The sequence below is a fragment of the Boeremia exigua genome (assembly GCF_020726555.1).
Source record: "Boeremia exigua strain MPI-SDFR-AT-0100 chromosome Unknown C7974scaffold_2, whole genome shotgun sequence".
Taxonomy (NCBI): domain Eukaryota; kingdom Fungi; phylum Ascomycota; class Dothideomycetes; order Pleosporales; family Didymellaceae; genus Boeremia; species Boeremia exigua.
The window spans coordinates 2,674,652-2,691,265 of NW_025763519.1; the positions used below are offsets into that span (position 1 = coordinate 2,674,652).

At 58.7% G+C, this 16,614-nt stretch overlaps 6 protein-coding genes across 6 annotated transcripts; 1 reads left to right on the forward strand and 5 right to left on the reverse strand.

The window, feature by feature from the left end:
- Positions 1-1,476: 1,476 nt before the first annotated feature.
- C7974DRAFT_303623 (ubiquitin-conjugating enzyme/RWD-like protein) lies at positions 1,477-2,101 on the reverse strand (the record flags this gene model as incomplete). Its single annotated transcript, XM_046137952.1, has 3 exons — positions 1,477-1,585; positions 1,651-1,980; positions 2,070-2,101. The coding sequence occupies 3 exons, from the start codon at positions 2,099-2,101 to the stop codon at positions 1,477-1,479; spliced, it is 471 nt and encodes a 156-aa protein (XP_046001962.1).
- A 745-nt stretch (positions 2,102-2,846) lies between these two features.
- C7974DRAFT_421169 (uncharacterized protein) lies at positions 2,847-3,843 on the reverse strand. The gene is made up of 2 exons (XM_046144285.1): positions 3,538-3,843; positions 2,847-3,486 (listed from the first exon to the last, which is right to left on the reverse strand). Exons 1-2 carry the CDS (start codon positions 3,739-3,741, stop codon positions 2,971-2,973), a joined length of 720 nt encoding a protein of 239 aa, XP_046001963.1. The 5' UTR covers positions 3,742-3,843; the 3' UTR covers positions 2,847-2,970.
- A 37-nt stretch (positions 3,844-3,880) lies between these two features.
- On the reverse strand, positions 3,881-4,579 carry C7974DRAFT_386500 (uncharacterized protein). The gene is made up of 3 exons (XM_046141067.1): positions 4,279-4,579; positions 4,095-4,153; positions 3,881-4,044 (listed from the first exon to the last, which is right to left on the reverse strand). Exons 1-3 carry the CDS (start codon positions 4,480-4,482, stop codon positions 3,942-3,944), a joined length of 366 nt encoding a protein of 121 aa, XP_046001964.1. The 5' UTR covers positions 4,483-4,579; the 3' UTR covers positions 3,881-3,941.
- Positions 4,580-7,189: 2,610 nt separating this feature from the next.
- On the reverse strand, positions 7,190-11,402 carry C7974DRAFT_386503 (E1-E2 ATPase-domain-containing protein). The gene has a single exon (XM_046141068.1). The coding sequence runs from the start codon at positions 10,915-10,917 to the stop codon at positions 7,426-7,428; it is 3,492 nt and encodes a 1,163-aa protein (XP_046001965.1). The 5' UTR covers positions 10,918-11,402; the 3' UTR covers positions 7,190-7,425.
- Positions 11,403-12,036: 634 nt separating this feature from the next.
- C7974DRAFT_352028 (uncharacterized protein) lies at positions 12,037-13,157 on the forward strand. The gene is made up of 2 exons (XM_046139501.1): positions 12,037-12,375; positions 12,435-13,157. The coding sequence occupies exons 1-2, from the start codon at positions 12,138-12,140 to the stop codon at positions 13,001-13,003; spliced, it is 807 nt and encodes a 268-aa protein (XP_046001966.1). The 5' UTR covers positions 12,037-12,137; the 3' UTR covers positions 13,004-13,157.
- Positions 13,158-13,159: 2 nt separating this feature from the next.
- Positions 13,160-14,426, reverse strand: C7974DRAFT_328746 (uncharacterized protein; the record flags this gene model as incomplete). Its single annotated transcript, XM_046139039.1, has 2 exons — positions 13,160-13,931; positions 13,962-14,426. 2 exons carry the CDS (start codon positions 14,424-14,426, stop codon positions 13,578-13,580), a joined length of 819 nt encoding a protein of 272 aa, XP_046001967.1. The 3' UTR covers positions 13,160-13,577.
- Between the last annotated feature and the right edge of the window lie 2,188 nt (positions 14,427-16,614).

The following is a 16,614-nucleotide window of genomic DNA, read 5'->3' on the forward strand; positions in this document are numbered from 1 at the left end:
ATCAACGGCAGCTTCTGGAAAGCAAGCCGCCTTCTGCTGCGATATTAATTGTAACGCCGCAGCGGGGTACATTGATAAGTACTACAAGCTCAGTCACCAGATCACCAGGAACAACCGACTAGTGCCGGTGCTGTCTCTATCGAGCTCGCCCTCTCGTGTAACCGTCTCCGAGGAATTACATACACTTCGGAGTGCAAGACCGGACGAACTAACAAAGCAATTGCAGGGACAGACAGACGTGTCACAGCGTTCAGCAGTAGCAGTCATTCGAAGAGGTTCCTGAATCCATTGCAGAGTAACTTACGCGAATCAAATCTCCGGAATTGCTGTGTGACCCTGACGTCCAACAATGTCGCTTGTGTGGACCCTTCTTGACGTTGAGGCTGACTAGAAGAGGCGCCCCGTCCACCCAGTTCTTTCACAGCACACCACAACGGCTTGCTTTTGTGGCCCAGCCACGGGCACCCAATCCGGCAGCGTCGCTCGCCAGCATCTACTCCGGAGTCGCTCGCAGTCTCGCACTTCGGTTCGACTTGAACGGCGATCGCCGATCAACCCAGCACCCAAGCCAGCACCTCGGTACCTGATCAGCGTGCGCCGTCTCCATCTACAGCGCTCAATTCCAGAGCGCCGCTATCAATTTCAATCTTTCGAAACCAGCAACCACACCAATCTCGAATCGCAGCCCAACCCCTCGCATTCCAGCTCGTGTTCTGGCGCTTCGCAGATTGGGTGCTAGACGTGTCACACTGCACGCGTCTCCATTCGGCACCATGCCCTAGACTGCTTCGGGCAGTCCATATCAAGTTGATTGGGATGTCACGTCCGCGCAAGTAGGCTGTATTGGCATGCTTCACACCTGCTATTCGCGTCTTGGATTGCGTGATAAGGCGGCGGCTGCAAGGGACTTCTGAAGTCCTTCACGCAATAGAGGACTCACGGCAGAGGACTAATGGTAGAGGACTTGATGTCTGAGAAAAGACGTGTGCGGCGTTTGGCCGTGTGACAGGCTGCGCCATGATGTGATTGACTCCACCTGAGGCGACAGTGGCGTAAGGCAATATGATCGCCTCATGCCCAGTCCATGCCCAGTGCCAATCATGGATATTACTCCTGCAGGCGCCGTACAGCCGTGCTGCCGAGATTGAGGATCGTTTCATTAGCCGTCACGGGCAGAAAGAATTAACAGCGAGATTCGCGAGTATCGTATAGCCGCTTAGGTAAGAATGTAGGTCCATCAAGGCATTGTGCGTCCATTGTGTGAGCCAAAAGCAAGTAACCTTTGAGGTCTGAATCGACAAATGTGTCGCAACCCCTTCTCGTGCCACTCCAATCAAAACGCCTGCAATGCTTGCTTCACTCTCGCCGGTCCCGGTTCCAACTCCAAAATGACTCAAAACGCCAAAGCGTGTGCAAAGGGATCGAGCGCATGAACGCTCCACGATGTCACGACTGAGGTAGTGTGACAGACCGGCCTCAAGCGTCCAGCTCCTCGGGTGTCTGGTGACGGGCGAGAACGAGGCGCTTGTACTCGGCAGGGTCCTTCTCCCAGAGCTCAGCGGCCTGGCCGTTTAGCGGACTCGAGCTGTTCCTTGTCAGTACTTGCTTTCCTGTACCGATTTCATTGCCAAGACCCGGCATGACACTCACTTGTTTGGCTCTCCCAAAAGGCTCTGCAGACTCAGCAAGACGGTGCCAATGTTGTAGATCGCACTCCACTTGTCCTTCAAGATGTCCAAGCAGATCCTCCCCGAGAAGTCAACGTTGGGATGGTAGATCGGTGTCTTGAAGAGAACGGTAGGCGGGCTGTAGGGGTAGTTGTTTGCGAACTCCATAGACAGCTTGAAGACGAGGCCGGCGTAGGGTGTGTCGGCGGGGCCATCGATGGTTGCAGTCCAAAGTGTGATATCAGCGTCTGACGGGAATGCGGTGATGCCCGGCGTTGGTTTCATCATGATGTCCATGAGCTCCTTCTGGAGACTAATCGTTGTCAGAGAGCGAGCACAAGCGATGCAATAGATTGAAGCATGGAAAACATGTGTAACCAACTAGTGGATGAGGATGCGTACCGCTGGGCGACTGTTGCGTTGCTTCCTGCCATGGCTGTGATCTGGTCTGTGTACTGCTTCGAAGAACGGCGTTGGTCGTGTGTGTTCGAGGTGCCCCACTCAAGCTTTGGAGCTCCGCTTGCTGGTGTGGAAGTTTGCTGGAAAGACGGGGTCTGAAGTATCCAGTAAGGCAAGAGTACAAGGTTCTAAAATGGCGATTTGGGTATCAGTGCGGTGTTGCGTATGTGAGCGTGTGGTCGTGAGCCTGCAATCTTTTGCTAAGTTGTGTTGTGTTATGGGTCCCTGCGTCTGCCCGGGTAACGCCATCGCGTGGCAGCGATCCCTGCACGCGTTTCGCGGAAGGTCTAACCTTTTTTGTCATCGATCGCCCGTGTTGGCATCCCCAGATCCGGGTATCGACGCAACTCTTCTCTTTATTGTACTATAAATCTCCATGAAACTACAATGTGATGATTAAGATATCATAGACGGTCTCATGATCCAGTCATTATCCAGGGTAGTTGTGACTTGTGGAGGTGTATTCCCAATATCGAGATCTATGGTACACCACAAATGGTCCTGATCCTTTCATTGCAATGCTTGTGTTCAACTGTTTTGACGATCACTTACTACAAAGGTATGAAGAAGCGGAAGTGTTTCGACTGGACTAGTCTCGGAAACGACTGGTCTTGGAACCGTTACGAGTGGTCCGTTCTGGATATGAAGTACTCGATCAGACAACACCAACAAGATTAATCAGCGTAATAGATAGTGTCAGGGCAAAGGCTTCAAGTGACTGTAAAATTGGTTGCAATCATCAGCAACCAAGCATCGTTCATTTCATAAATATAAAGCTTGCATCCATCAAATTCGCAGCTTGAAACCAGCACATTACGCCGTACATCTCCTCGGGCAACGACGCTCACAGATCATTCAATCCCCCCATCTCCTTCTCATCCACAAGTCTCCGCTCAAGACTACACCTCAGCACTCTATGATCCTCCAGCACCCCCCACTCCTTCAACCGATCATCCTCCCTATCCCAATACACAGCCCACCCATACTCCCCACTCTTTTCCTCCACCGCAACCAAGCACTCCTCGTCTTCCAACGTCAGCCCCTGCTCGTCCTCTGTCCAGTCCCACGGGCACACCGTGTGCTGTTTAGCTTCCGCCCTAGGCCCGTACTTCAGCTCGCGCGTCTCGCTGTCGGCGTATATCCAGTTGAGTTTCGGCCGCATGGCATTTGAATTTTTATTTGACGAGGGGATCGTGCTCACGAGCCCGAGCAGCGGCGGTGCGGGCATGGGGCGGTGCGGGAGGTCCAGGTCTTCAGTGGGGAAGGGGTGAAAAAAGCCGGTGAAGGGATGTGGAGCGTCGCCGCCATCAGGACCCGGTTTCGGGAGGCCGGTCTTGGGGTTCTTGGGCCATAGGCGGAGCTGCGCTGTTCGTCAGTATGCATTGTGCGGTTTGTTCATGTTTGTTCACACCTTGCCGTCTTTCAGCACGATTATGGCGCCGTGGACCTCATCTTTCTTCCGCGATTGTGCGGAGCAGTAGACGTCTAGGTAGAAGGGCTCCTGGCGCTCTGGCGCTTCTGCTTCTTCGTCTAGGAGCTCTTGCTGGTGGACTGCTTCGCTTGCGCCAACCGCGGTGGGAATTCCAGCTATCGTCAGTAGATCGAATAACACCATCACTCAGGTTTGGTTGATCCGTTGCAACAATGCAAGAGGTCTTTTTAGAAGTTCACGCGACTGCAACATGGCGGATTGACGGGGAGCTTAGAAAAGTTGGTTGTTGAAGCTGGCTAGGATGCGGCGCGATGCTGTCATCGGTCGCACGATTGCGGGGACGCCATCGCAGGGGTCCGTCCTCCTCCGACCCAACATCGACTTCAGACGTTCATCTCCGTCTTGAATAACACTGATACTGGCAAACTCAGAGCACCCGGTCCTCCCGACCATACTCTTCGGAAAGTCGCCAGCCCGACCACCTCGGTATGAGATCCCAGAACGCCTCGGGGTCAGCAATATTTGACCAAGTGTAGTCCTCGAAGTCAACAAGATAGCTTTCTCTGATCAGCTGACGATAATAACTTATATACAGGTGCGCTTACCACTTCTTCTCGTTCTCATCCCACATGATGTCGCGTAGAGCACAGTCATAAGGGTTGATTTAGTAGGCCTAGAGTTCCCTGTGTGAAGTTAGTATCCAACCTCATGAGCAAGCAGGGATGCGTACAAGAGCGCGACCTTAAAGGCATCTCTGATCTCATCCCGTCCTTTCTTGTCCTTCTCGTAGCAGAGCATCTTGTAAGTTATCTGCGTGCCAGGAAGCTTGGTCATCAGGATTCCGATCATGAAGCCTCCAGCCATGGCCTGCCTGTCATCATCTTCGGTCAACCAGAATTCCCCGCAGTCCAGAAGATGCGGCATGTGAGCAGGCTTCTTCCTGGTGAAGCGTCGAAGCGCGATGAGCTCGTTTGAAGTGTAGCGGTTTGCTATCTCGACCGGATGAGTTGCTTGATACAATAGTTCTTCTGCATGTTCAAATAGGTGTAATTTCCACTCGTGCTCTTTGCGATCACACTCCTTGGTAACCGAATTTCGACCCTCTTCGGCATGTTCTAAATAGAACTCAATGCTTTGTGCGGTGCCTTTGGTTCTCCATCTCGTTAGCAAAGGACTAGTGGGATCGTCGGGCGCGACAACATCCTGATACTTGGGACGGTGATTTCGCCGCCTTTGTCCCGGTCCATTATACGCTCAGTCCTGTCTTTCATTATGCCAGCAGAGTTGAGTAGAGGTCCTGAAGATGAGTTGTATGAGACAAAAGGGAAGAACCGTCTGGCAGAGATATAGTGGAGAGGGTACAAAGTCTGAGTGAAGGTCTCCATCTTGGTGAAAGCGATACTTAGCGTCAGGCAACGACAACGGAACCCTTCGCTTGATAGCCGTACAGAGTGAAAGCTTTCTCACACGCAACACCGACGAAATAGATGGGTGGCTGTGCACGTAGTGAAAGAAGCCTTTGGGAGATCCTGCATGCACTAGTGAGTTGCGTTTGCTCCTTCTTGGTACTTCTCCTCTCACCTGAATACCGAACACCATTAATTTACCTCGCATTTACCATCCGAAACTACGTCGCAAGTGATACCTATTCGCACAACATACATCGACTCGCCCAATTGCTAAGCTTCGGTCAAATCGCGCGCTGGAACTCCATTCTGCTTCTCGGGGGATTCACAATGGCTGTTGACAAAGGCCTTGACGCCGCTGATCTATCAGCAAGGAGAGCCGCCGTTCGAGGCCAGGCAAGTCTTTGAATGCACTTGCATCTGCGATCCCGAGGGCGTGTTTGGAGGTATCAAGGAAGCTATCCTCAAACTCAGGTAGGTTCTACTCGAACGCCCTTGAGCCTGTGATGTCTTGCATCAAGACATTATCGGCTTCTGGTTGGAACGGCCCTCAAGACGTCACCTTCGGAGACGCGTGGATTCGCGACGAGTGGGTCCCGTGTCAGTTCCCAGACATCGTCGGCAAGGTGGAAGTTGACAGGTCCTCAAGACTCGCCTGGTTGGCGAGATCAAGTTTCCCGTAACAGTGGACATCGCGGCCATGGTCAAGGAAGCCGTCGACGGAAACTCCAAGTCCGATCTCCGCGCCATTCTGGGCCAGGTCGTGAAATACATGCTCGGCCACCGCCTCTAGTCCGCGTTCCTCACGAACTACAACACCACCACATGCATCCAGCTGTCGCAGTCTGCCACGCGTGACCGGCCCCAGATCGCCTTTCCAGAGACCCTCAAGTTCGACAATACTGTCGACAAAGGCCAGATCAGCGTGCGCTCCGCGCTGTTCTTCCTCGTCTGCAAAGTGCATGCCAAAGACGCTTAGCGCGCAGGGGTGGTCAAATGGTCCTGGAGCCATGAGTGCTTTCAACTACATGTTCGCGCAGGTGAACTTACGATACCCCATTTTCTTTTGAACGGCGCGATACCTTTTTCATTTTCAGGTAGACAAACATTAATGGGTGCTACAACAAACCGCAACCTCAAACCTTTTGTTCCCGCGTACACACTGTATTCGTTATATGACTATTATTGATACAAGACAATCCGAGAACACTAACTGACAAGCTTCTCAGGCTCCATGTAAACATCTAATTCCCCCCACAATCTCCCCAAGCGCATCCAGAGCTCCGGTGTAGCAGAAACGGCGAGCTGTGGAACATACTTTATATCTTCTGTACACTGTGTAGTCAACCAGAGCCATACATATCTGCAGATACTCTGTAGTACTATTATCCCCATGCTGCAGCTCGGGAGTCCGTATTGCCATAACGCGCACCCTACGGTACTTGTTGAATGTGAGACGCTGTGTATACAACACGTCACTGCGCGATCTGCAATCGCTGTTACATGCCTGCAACAACGTACCATCACAATAGTAAGTTGGGAGCTAACACAACGTCTAGGTTCTGATAGGGGCAGCGGTAGGAGCACCTCCATACCCTCCCTCGAGCAGGAACATCAGCCTCACAGATGCAGACAAGCAGATCGGCAGATCGATAGACAAGGTGGCTGCACACCTGCAGTATAACATCTTCTCGACCCCATAGAGCCCAGACAGCGCACCACCCAGCCATCCACGCAGCCTCACAACAGAGTCTATAAACAGCGTCTACCAACACACCACCCCCAACACCCTACAGCAGGCCGCCAGACACGCCAGCCTGCCCTAACACCCAGACTCTGGACACTCGGCCAAGCATCCCAGCGCTACGGCATCACCCCGTCTTGAGCACACAAACATGCCGCAGTGAGAAACGCGGGTGCTTGTTTTGACACCGTATGCCATGCCGCAAGGGCCCGCGATGGCCTGTGACGCACGCCATGGATTCCATCAACGGGACCACATCGGGAGGCGACGGTGAAAGATATCCAAGGGTGTGGCGCCGGGTGCGAGGGAGCGTGTGGGATTGTAGCACACATAGACGGATGGGGTGGACGGGATGCGGGGGAGTCTGCGCTGGTCAAGCAGGCAAGCCACGCAAAGCAGGAGCAGGAGCAGGAGCAAAAGGGTAGAAGGGTAGAAGGGTAGAAGGGTAGAAGGGTAGAAGGGTAGAAGGGTAGAAGGGTAGAAGGGTAGAAGGGTAGAAGGGTAGAAGAGTAGAAGGGTAGAAGCATACAAGTGTGCGGAAGAACAAGCGGTGCGAACAGAGTCCATTCCTATATACAACGACCCGACACAACCTCAAACAACAAGGAAAAAATGTACGACGAGACAGAGGTGGTATCGCTAACCAACACGCGCATTACTACAAAACCCCCCCTTAATGTAATGAACAACAAGATGCCTGACGACAACGCTCCCAGGCTACCGCTCGCTCATGTCCTGCAGCGGCACGTACCGCGCCTCCTCCTTGTTGCGCCGCCACGCGCCCCAGCTATCGACGACCCACTCGCGCGCGGTGCCCAGCACGCCCGGGGCCGCCAACGCGGCGCGCTCAGCCTCAGCCTCGTGCGCGGGGACGTCGGCCTGGGGATCCAGCAGCGCGACGCGGAGCCACTTGGGGCGGGTCCAGAACTTGAGGTGCAGGGAGGACAGCACGACCGACACGGACGAAGACGCCATCGCGGCGCCGGCGGCCATGGGGTGCAGACTGAGCCCCCAGGGCAGGAAGAAGCCCATGGCGAACGGCAGGCCGATGAAGTTGTACATGCAGGCCCAGGCCAGGTTGAGTTTTATGCGGGCGAAGATGGCGCGGCTGAGACACAGGCTGGCGGGGATGGCGAGCAGGTCCGTCGTGGACATGAGCACGATGGAGGCGGCTTCCATGGCGACGTCGGTGCCGGTGGAGAGGGCGATGCCGATGTCGGCTGCGGCGAGCGCGGGCGAGTCGTTGATGCCGTCGCCGACCATGCCGACGACGAGGCCGCGCGACTGGAGGTCTGCGACGATGGCTTTCTTGTCGGCGGGCGTCGCCGAGGCGTGGACGTCGGCCGAGTCGATGCCGACGGCGGCTGCGACGACGAGGGCCGACGCGGAGGTGTCGCCGGTGACGATCGACGAGCTTATGCCGAGGCGGGTGAGGGCGGCGACAACGGCACGGGCGGAGGGCTTGATGGTGTCGGAGAGGCTGAGGGCGCCGGTGTAGGTGGTGCCGATGGCGGTGTGGATTGTCGTGATGCCGGCGGAGCGGGCCTGGGGGTTGCGGGCGTTGGGGTTGGGCGTGAGGGGCTCGTCGACGAGGTCGGGGACGTTGACGCCTTCGGAGAGGAGGAAGGTGGCGTTGCCGATGAGGACCTTGTGGCGGATGCGTGGGCCCGAGACGGCAGCTTCGACGTAGGCGCTGATTCCTTTGCCGACTACGGCTTCAAAGTCACCGACAGCACCGTCAAGGACACCATCGGGTCCAAGGCGGAGGTGCTCCTTCGCGGATCGAACAATGGCCTTGGCGATAGGATGTTCAGAGCCCATCTCGGCAAGACCGATCAGTGTCCACCACAGATTCTTCTTGTTGGCCCACTCGCCTTGGATATCGGCCTTGGAGACGCTCATCTTGCCAACCGTGAGAGTGCCGGTCTTGTCAAACAGGACGTGGTTGACCTTGGTAGCAGTCTCCAGCACCGCACCACCCTTGACTAGAATACCTTGCTCGGCGCCGACACCAGTACCGACCATGACCGCGGTGGGAGTTGCAAGGCCGAGGGCACAGGGACAAGCGAAGACAATAACAGCGATGCAGAGCTTGAAGCAGACCATGAGCTTTCCACCACTAGCGTGGTTGAGGAAGACCTTGGGAGGGTAGGGCAAGAGATGGCTCAGGACCATCCAGGCAACAAACGTAGCAAGGCCAAGCGTGATAATGATAGGGACGAAGTATCCAGCAAGAGTATCCGCGAGACGCTGGATCGGCGCACGGCTGGTCTGCGCCTCCTGCACAAGGCGGACGATCTGGCTGAGCTGGGTGTCGCGACCGGCACGCGTGACGACAAACTCCATGCGGGCCGCGCCGTTGACAGTACCAGCCATGAGAAGCGCACCCTTCTTCTTGAGGATGGGCATTGCTTCACCAGTGACCATGCTCTCATCGAGGTAGGACTCGCCACGTGTGACTGTACCATCTGCGGGGATCTTGTCGCCAGGGCGCAGAATGACCACGTCGCCAACCTCGATGAGCTCGGTAGCAATCACTCGTTCTTCCGCAGCGCTGACATCCATCGAGGGGCGGCTGTCCTTCTCGTCAACGGCATCCCAGCCCTCGGCAGCCTTGGCGGCAGCAATCGGGTCAGCGTAGATGGTGGCCATGGAGGGCGCAAGAGACATGAGCCTGGACAGTGCTTTGGAGGTCTTGCCCTTTGCGCTGTTCTCGAGGTAGCGGCCCAAGCTGATAAAGGTGAACAACATGGTGCTGGTGTCGAACAGTGTCGTGGGCTTGGTGTGCGGCGGCACGAAAATGGACACAAGCATTGACGCGACGCTGAAGAAGAAGGCCGAAGAAGTACCCAGAACAACCAGCACGTCCATTGTTGGAGAGCCGTGGCTGAGAGACTTGTAGGCGGAGATGTAGAAGCGCTTGCCAATGCCGAACTGCACCGGGATGGTGAGGGCGAGACAGACGACATCGCCAAGGTAGAGGCCGGGCAAGATCCTGAACCGGCCGTAGTCGAGGAACGGCAAAAACATGGGGAAGATCATGCTGGTGAGGAGGACGGGGAGGGCAAACCAGGCCGAGAAGATGAGTGCATGTCTCCACTCCTGGATCTCTTTGGTCTTGGCGAGAGATTCGAGCTGAGCGTTGTTGTCGTCAGAATCCGAGACCAATGCGTTGTAGCCCGCTGCCTCGATGGCTTCGACTATAGCCCGGAGCCCAATGATCTGGGGCTCGCGCTTGATAATCGCCCGCGAGGTAGAAAAGTTGATCTGTGCGGAGGTGACGCCTGACCGGTTCCTAAGCATGCCCTCCAGTTCCTGCGCAGCCTCGATGTCCGGCAGGCCGTAGATCTTGAGGTTGATGGGCGCATTGGCTGTCGAAGCCTGCTGCAAACTGGCATCTTCCGACGACAGGATCGTGGCGTCGAATCCGCAGTCCTCGATGGTTTCTGCGATCTTCTCCGCACTCAGCTTCGCGGGGTCGTGCACGAGCACCGCGCGGTTTGCGAGCAGGCTGATGTTGAACTGGTACACGCCAGGCACGTCCTTGAAGCCGCCCTCGATCGCAGACGTACAGGCTCCGCAGGTCATGCCCTCGACGGCCAGGGTGGTGGTCATGGTTCTCGACTTCTTTCCGCTCCTCTTCTTTGGCGCAGGCGAGTCGGCAACGGTTTCCAGCACCTTTGCGTCGAATCCAACGTCTTCTATTGTCTCGGCCAGCTGCTCGGGCGTGATGATTTTGGTCCAGTGCTCGATGACGGTGCGTTCTGAGAGCAGCGATATGCTGAACGATTTGATTCCCGCAACGTCTTTGAACGCGCCCTCCACCGCAGACGTGCAGGCGCCACACGTCATGCCTCCCACAGAGAGCGTGGTGGTCGACCAGCCGTCGTTTGCCAGCAGGGCGTCCTCCTCGTCTTCCGAGTCACTCAGGAAGTGGTCGTCGGTCGTGTGCGAGACTGGCAGGTCCGTTGACAGCACCTCGGCGTCGAAGCCCCTGTCTTCGATAATCTCCTTCACATCGTCGGCAGAGATAACCTCCGGGTCGTGAGAAACAACGGCGCGCTCCATGACCAGGCTGATGGACACGTTTCCGACGCCGGCCACGCCCTGGAAGCCCGACTCGATGGCAGAAGTACATGCGCCGCATGTCATGCCCTCGACCTTCAGCGTGGTTGTCGCCATGTGCGCAGCTCCTGTCGTAGAAGCCATGGCTGGTTGTGTACTGTGTAGCGTCGCGCTGGGCGTGTCCCTGTCCTGTTGTGTTCGCGTGGGTCCACGGGGCGTCGTCAGTCTGTCAGCGCGGTTGCGCGGCTCGTACGAGGAAAATGAGCGGATCGACCGGTCTTATTGCGACATGCAAGGGCCAGCGGTGGGAATGGCGGCGGAGAACAGAGAGCGAGCGGTAGTAATAGCAGAAGACCAGCTTCAGGAGTGGCAGAGGGCGAGATAGATTAGGTGTCGCTGGGCAGAGCACACTTCCGGGCGCTGAATAAAGCACCGCGCTCGCGGGCCGGCAGGGTGGGGACACGACAGGACTCCCGTACCCGTTTGATTGGACTGCTATGAATGGAGGGCGTGCGCTTGCAGTGTCACGCCGTCAACCAAGGTCAGACAGATTGCAGTATTACGGTAGCAAGGGAGGAAGAAAGTGTTTGGTGGGAGGTGCCCGCTGCGCTGCTTATACTGCGAGCCGCCACCGTGTGCTGCTCAGCGGCGACGATAGTGTCGTGTTCTGGGCGGTCTGAAACGGGAAGGTCCTCGAATACTCAGACGATGCCGAGCTGAGACGAGCGCAGCCTCAGGCTGGCGGCGACCCGGCAGCAAGCGAGCGAGCTGCTGGATAGTCGAGCCTGTGTTTGGCTATCCAGTGAATCTGCGTTTGGCCATGGTGCATGTGTTTGGCCGTCAAGCGTGTCGCCATTCGCTTCACATGTTCGCGACCGCAGTCTGGAGCCGTGCGGCTGTGGCTAGTCGGCTGCCACACCCAAGGTCCCAAAGAACGAGCATGCAGATTGCCACGCCTAGATGGTCTTTGGATGGTCTTTGACAACAGCCATGCTGAGCGTCGCCCGCAGCGGGCAGTCTGCAGCGCACGCCTGTCGTCCGGCCATGTCTCGCGCACCGCCCACGAGCACGTTTCATGTTCCGGATAGCCTCGCTGCGCGTGAAACATGATCTTCGCCTGGCACGGCAGGCCTCGGGGCCAGGAACAGCGGCGGCGACCGCACAAAGACGGCAGCGCGGCGAATCGCAGCGGCCGGGCTAGCGCGAGGAATCGTGGGGCTGCGCGGCGCGGGTGGGGCAACGCCCTCCACTACCAAGCGCCATAGCTGCCTACGCAGTACGAAGCTACGCCATCACCACCGCGCGCTCGACGACGTGCGGCTGTCAGCAATCCGACCCCGCCGCTGCACGCTGCCCCCGCAACCATGGAGCAGACCAAGGCCCTCAACGCGCTCGAGCCCTTCCTCGCCCTCAGCAAGTCCGCAACCTCGCCGCGCGCCGCGTCCGACCTCGTCGTGCAGGCCACCAGCGCCCCGCACACGTTCGTCTTCGCCGAGCTGCTGCAGACGCCCAACATCCAGGCCCTGCGCGCCTCGCCCGACCACGCGCCCTACCTGACGCTGCTCGAGATCTTCGCCTGGGGCACCTGGGCCGACTACAAGGGTACGCCCCCTCACAACCCCCGCGCCCATCTCACCACCCAACCAACTAACCCCCCGCAGCGCACCCCGAGCTCCCCAAGCTCTCCGCCCAACAGCACCAGAAACTGCTCCTCCTGTCCCTCCTCCCGCTGTCCCACGCCCACGCCTCGCTGACCTACACCCACCTCCTCTCCGCCCTGGACCTGCCCTCCCCGCGCGCCCTCGAGCAACTCCTCACAACCGCCATCTACGCGGGCCTGCTAACCGCGACGCTGGACCCAGCGCACTCGCGCGTAGCCGTGACCTCTGTGGCGCCGCTGCGCGATCTAGCGCCGGGCACGCTGCCGGGCTTGCAGGACACGCTGGCCGCGTGGAGCGCGCGGTGCGACGCCGCGCTGGGCGCGCTGGAGGCCCAGGTCGACGCTGTCAAGGCGGGGGCTGTGCAGCGCGAGAAGCTAAGGCGCAAGAAGGAGCGCGCGGTTGAGGTGCAGAGTGGCGAGGATAAGGGGAAGAGGGCGCCGGAGATGAGGGGTGGGTATGGGGATGAGGACGCGATGGATATCGATCAGGAGGGCAGCGGGCGGACGACACGGGGGACGAAGAGGGGCGCAGGCGGGTTTGGGTTTGGGGGCACGGGGAGGCGGTTGTGAGGGGGATGGAGATGCGGGTCAGGACTTGAGAGCGAGGAGGTGCGTAGGGAGGTGGTCAGTAGCATCCCCAGTGCGCACCAACTCCCCAGCTGGCATCACAGCATACCACAACCACAACTAGACAGCACGATGTAATGCCGAAACGACAAGCCACAAAGTACATGCTCGATTATGACTATATACCAGCCACGCATCCGTGACTTGGTCAGCCAACCGAATCCCCCAACCCAATCAACCCAACTTAAACCCGTCGAGCCCGAGCGCCCGTCTCTATATACATGCAATGCCGTGCCCACATTACCCGCCCAAGACTAAAACCTGGGGTATCCAACATCATACGCACCTACCATTCCAAAAACGCCTCTATGTGCAGAAACGCCATGCAGTGCATCGTAAACCCAGCCCGGAAATGAATAACAAGCAAACAACGACTGCCGCCAACGGACGGAAATGAAGCCTACAAGGGCCCTGTCTCGAGCCCCAGCGGTATGAGGGCGGGGAGGTCCGCGAGCTCCGCGTCCGCCGGCTCATACCACGACACTTCCAGGGCGTCCGTTGGCGGCACAAAGGCCGCCTAAGCCGGCGCAGCGGGGTGTTGGAACGCCTGTTCTGGCTGAGCGGCGTCGGCGGGCGCGGCGGCAGCGGCAGCGGCCTGCTGCCCCATCTGCACGAGCTGGTCGGCCATGGTGCGGAGGGCCTCGCGCGTGGCGTCGATGTTCAGCTCGCCCCGCTCCTGCGCCTCCTTCAGGTACGCTTCCCACTCGGGGTCCATGGGGACGTTGGCGCCCTGGTCGCGCAGCGCGGCGGCGTGCAGCAGACGCGCGTTGAGCTCGAAGCCGACGCTGGCGTCGAGCTCGTCGTGGGCGTCGTCCTCGCTCTCGCTCTCCGTGTCTGCCATCTCCGTGTCCCGGTCGCGCGGCCGGCGGGGCTCGCCGGCGCCCTCGGCCATGGACGGCACGCGCTCGATCTCGACCTCGATGTCGGTCTTGACGTTGATGCCTTTCCGGCTGGCGAGGCGGCTGTGTCGGTTGTCGACCCACTCGCCAATCTCCATGCCCGTTGTGTCGACAACCTTGACGCCCTCGTCGCGCTCGTACCGCTCGCGCGCCCAGAGCGTGCCCTCCCATCTGCAGAACCCCTGAATCTCGCTCTCCGTCAGGCCGAGGCGGTCGAAGGCGTCGAAGAGGCGGCGGTGGTGCGGGAAGCGGCCGAGGCGTTTCCGGTGCGGCCCATGGGCGTAGTTGAGGCCGGGATACCGCGCCTCGATGGTGTCGAGCGAGCCGTAGAAGTTGGCGGTTTCGATGCGGACTTCGCCGACCAGGTTCTTGGAGAGATGTGCGGAGAAGGAGGGCGGGTCGGTGGGCGAGGGCGAGGGGAAGAGCTGGCTGTAGACCAGCACGGAGATGGGGTTTTTGCGGTGCATAGTCGTGGCGGGTGGCTGGTGGCGGTGCCTCGAGGCAGGAGAGAGGAGAGCGACGGGAGCGGCAGCGCGCGGTGTGCAGAGGTGCGCGGGTGGCCGAGGGTCGCAGACGGGCTTCGGTGTCGCAGCGTGGGCGTGTTTGCGGGAGGGACGCAGGCGCTGCGCGGTGTGCTGTCTCGCACCTTCTGCAGCGGGTGGCTGACTACAGCGGCGTGACGGTCAAACTGCGCCGCTGCTCGGCTCTCGCTAGTCAGACGCTCGTGAAATGCGCCAGCTGACCGTGCTGCCGAGTGCGGGTGCGGTCACAGAGGCCAAATGCAAGTTTCTGAGGGCCGCCGGTTCGGAGAAGCGCTTTGCAGGAGAGGGCGAGGTATGCCGGCTCGGCGAGGCTGCAGGAGGCCCCGGTTTTGCTGGGAGATTGCGGTCGGGGAGGGCCAACGTCGTGACTAGCAGACGCTCGGGGTTGCCTGCACACAGCCGCAGCAGGACGCACGGTATGGATGACTGCGTCGTTGGACAAAGACGGGCAGCAAAAGGAATCCGTTTGAGACGCCCAACAGCCAGGGCGCCACGACGGGATATAGCAGCCCGCAGCTCACCGCCAACCTCCAATTTAGCCCAGGGACAACCCACACTTTGTCAACGATGCTCGCGACTGCCACTTCTAGACCAGGGTCTACCATGCGCTGCCAACCCTGGTCCGCCCAAAGCGGCGGCGTATCAGCGTCGCGCAGCCCTCGCTTGAGACGACTCGACGCGGCGACGCTGCGACGCTGCACTGTGAGCGTCTGTCGCACTGCTGCACTGCCGTGGGTAGCCCTCTTCGCTGTCAACACTGTGCGAGTGCGTTGTAATGCATGCGCCCAATGACCGCCCGCCCGCCGCCAGCCCGCTGCCGTGCATGTGAATCCAGCGGAACCACTGGCCGTCCATGCTCCACTGCGTCGAGTCCTCGTCGCGCCGGCAAGGGCGCAACAGGAAACAATGCCACCATCGCCCTTGGGGTCCTTGGTACGCCGCCCGAGCGGGGTCTGTTATGCAGACGCTGCAAATGCGCTGTCGTTGTATGGCATTCGTTGTTTGGCTTTGCCGTCTCAGGCACAAGGTCACCGATGCGGTCCGCCTGACGCCACCCAATCGCTCGCCTGACTGCCAACCCCACGCATCGTGCATTCCCTGATCTGGCAAGTGTGGCGGACTGTGCGCGACACTTTTGCCCCGACGTTTCGTCCTACAAAGCCTCGTTACATCCCATCCCACTCACACGCCTTTTGGCCCTCTGAAATAGACCTGACACCATGCACACTTGATGCACAGTCGACCTAGCTAGACATCCCACTGAGGCCATCACGTCAGAGAGAGGCTGCAAACGTCACAAGCAAGAGACCGTGTATGGGATCCAACAATCTGTTATCTCGGTTTACCTAGTTTACATGACCAGCTCTGAGAGCGTTGACTCAAGGCCAACAACATTGCATGAGTATGAGCGCCCGATAGGTATGAGGTACCTGTTCCTCAACCTTCCTCGTAGTCGTCGTGCTTTTTTTGTGTGCGTGCTTGCAATGGTGACGAGCAAGTAGGACTAGCCGTGAGGCTGTCAGGTGTGGTGGAGGACCGTAGCCGCTTAGAACTGATCAGCCCAGTCGCCAGACGCAGCTGCACCAGCATTGTCGTCGCCCCAACCTCCCGTAGCAGCGGTAGAGTCTGCACCTGCGTTGTCCCAGCCACCGGCAGCAGCACCAGACATGTCCGGAGCATCCCAGCCTCCAGCAGCACCGCCGTCAGTACCACCAATGGGCTCGGGGCATCTCTTCTCGCCGTGGCCGTAGTTAGAGCAGTTCTTGCACTTGACGCGGCTCCAGTCCTTAGGCTTAGGGCATTCGCGGCTAAGGTGGCCTTCAGCATCGCAGTTGCGGCATCGGTCGACGCGAGGTTCGGGACAGTCAGAGGCGTTGTGGCCCGGTGCGAGACAGTTGAAGCAGGCACGACCGCCCCCACCACCGCCAGCACGGGGCTTGAGAGGCTCGGTGCAGTCGATCTTGCGATGTCTAAGTCCTGTCAGCATGTTTCTGTCACTCTCAGCGTGACAACGTACCCCTCTACGCCGCAGTTGAAGCAAGCCTGACCGCCTCCGCCTGAGCCGGCGTTGGGGCAATCGCGCTTTGTGTGTCCGACCTCACCACAGCCGAAG

Coding starts and splice junctions, on each gene's coding strand:
- C7974DRAFT_421169 (XM_046144285.1), bottom strand. CDS start 3,741: ATGGTGTTATTCGATCTACTGACGATAGCTGGAATTCCCACCGCGGTT. Junction 3,487..3,537: donor TCGTGCTGAAAGACGGCAAG/GTGTGAACAAAC, acceptor CGAACAGCGCAG/CTCCGCCTATGGCCCAAGAA.
- C7974DRAFT_386500 (XM_046141067.1), bottom strand. CDS start 4,482: ATGCCGCATCTTCTGGACTGCGGGGAATTCTGGTTGACCGAAGATGAT. Junction 4,154..4,278: donor TCGCGCTCTTGTACGCATCC/CTGCTTGCTCAT, acceptor TGGTAAGCGCAC/CTGTATATAAGTTATTATCG. Junction 4,045..4,094: donor TATCTTGTTGACTTCGAGGA/CTACACTTGGTC, acceptor GGGATCTCATAC/CGAGGTGGTCGGGCTGGCGA.
- C7974DRAFT_386503 (XM_046141068.1), bottom strand. CDS start 10,917: ATGGCTTCTACGACAGGAGCTGCGCACATGGCGACAACCACGCTGAAG.
- C7974DRAFT_352028 (XM_046139501.1), top strand. CDS start 12,138: ATGGAGCAGACCAAGGCCCTCAACGCGCTCGAGCCCTTCCTCGCCCTC. Junction 12,376..12,434: donor CACCTGGGCCGACTACAAGG/GTACGCCCCCTC, acceptor AACCCCCCGCAG/CGCACCCCGAGCTCCCCAAG.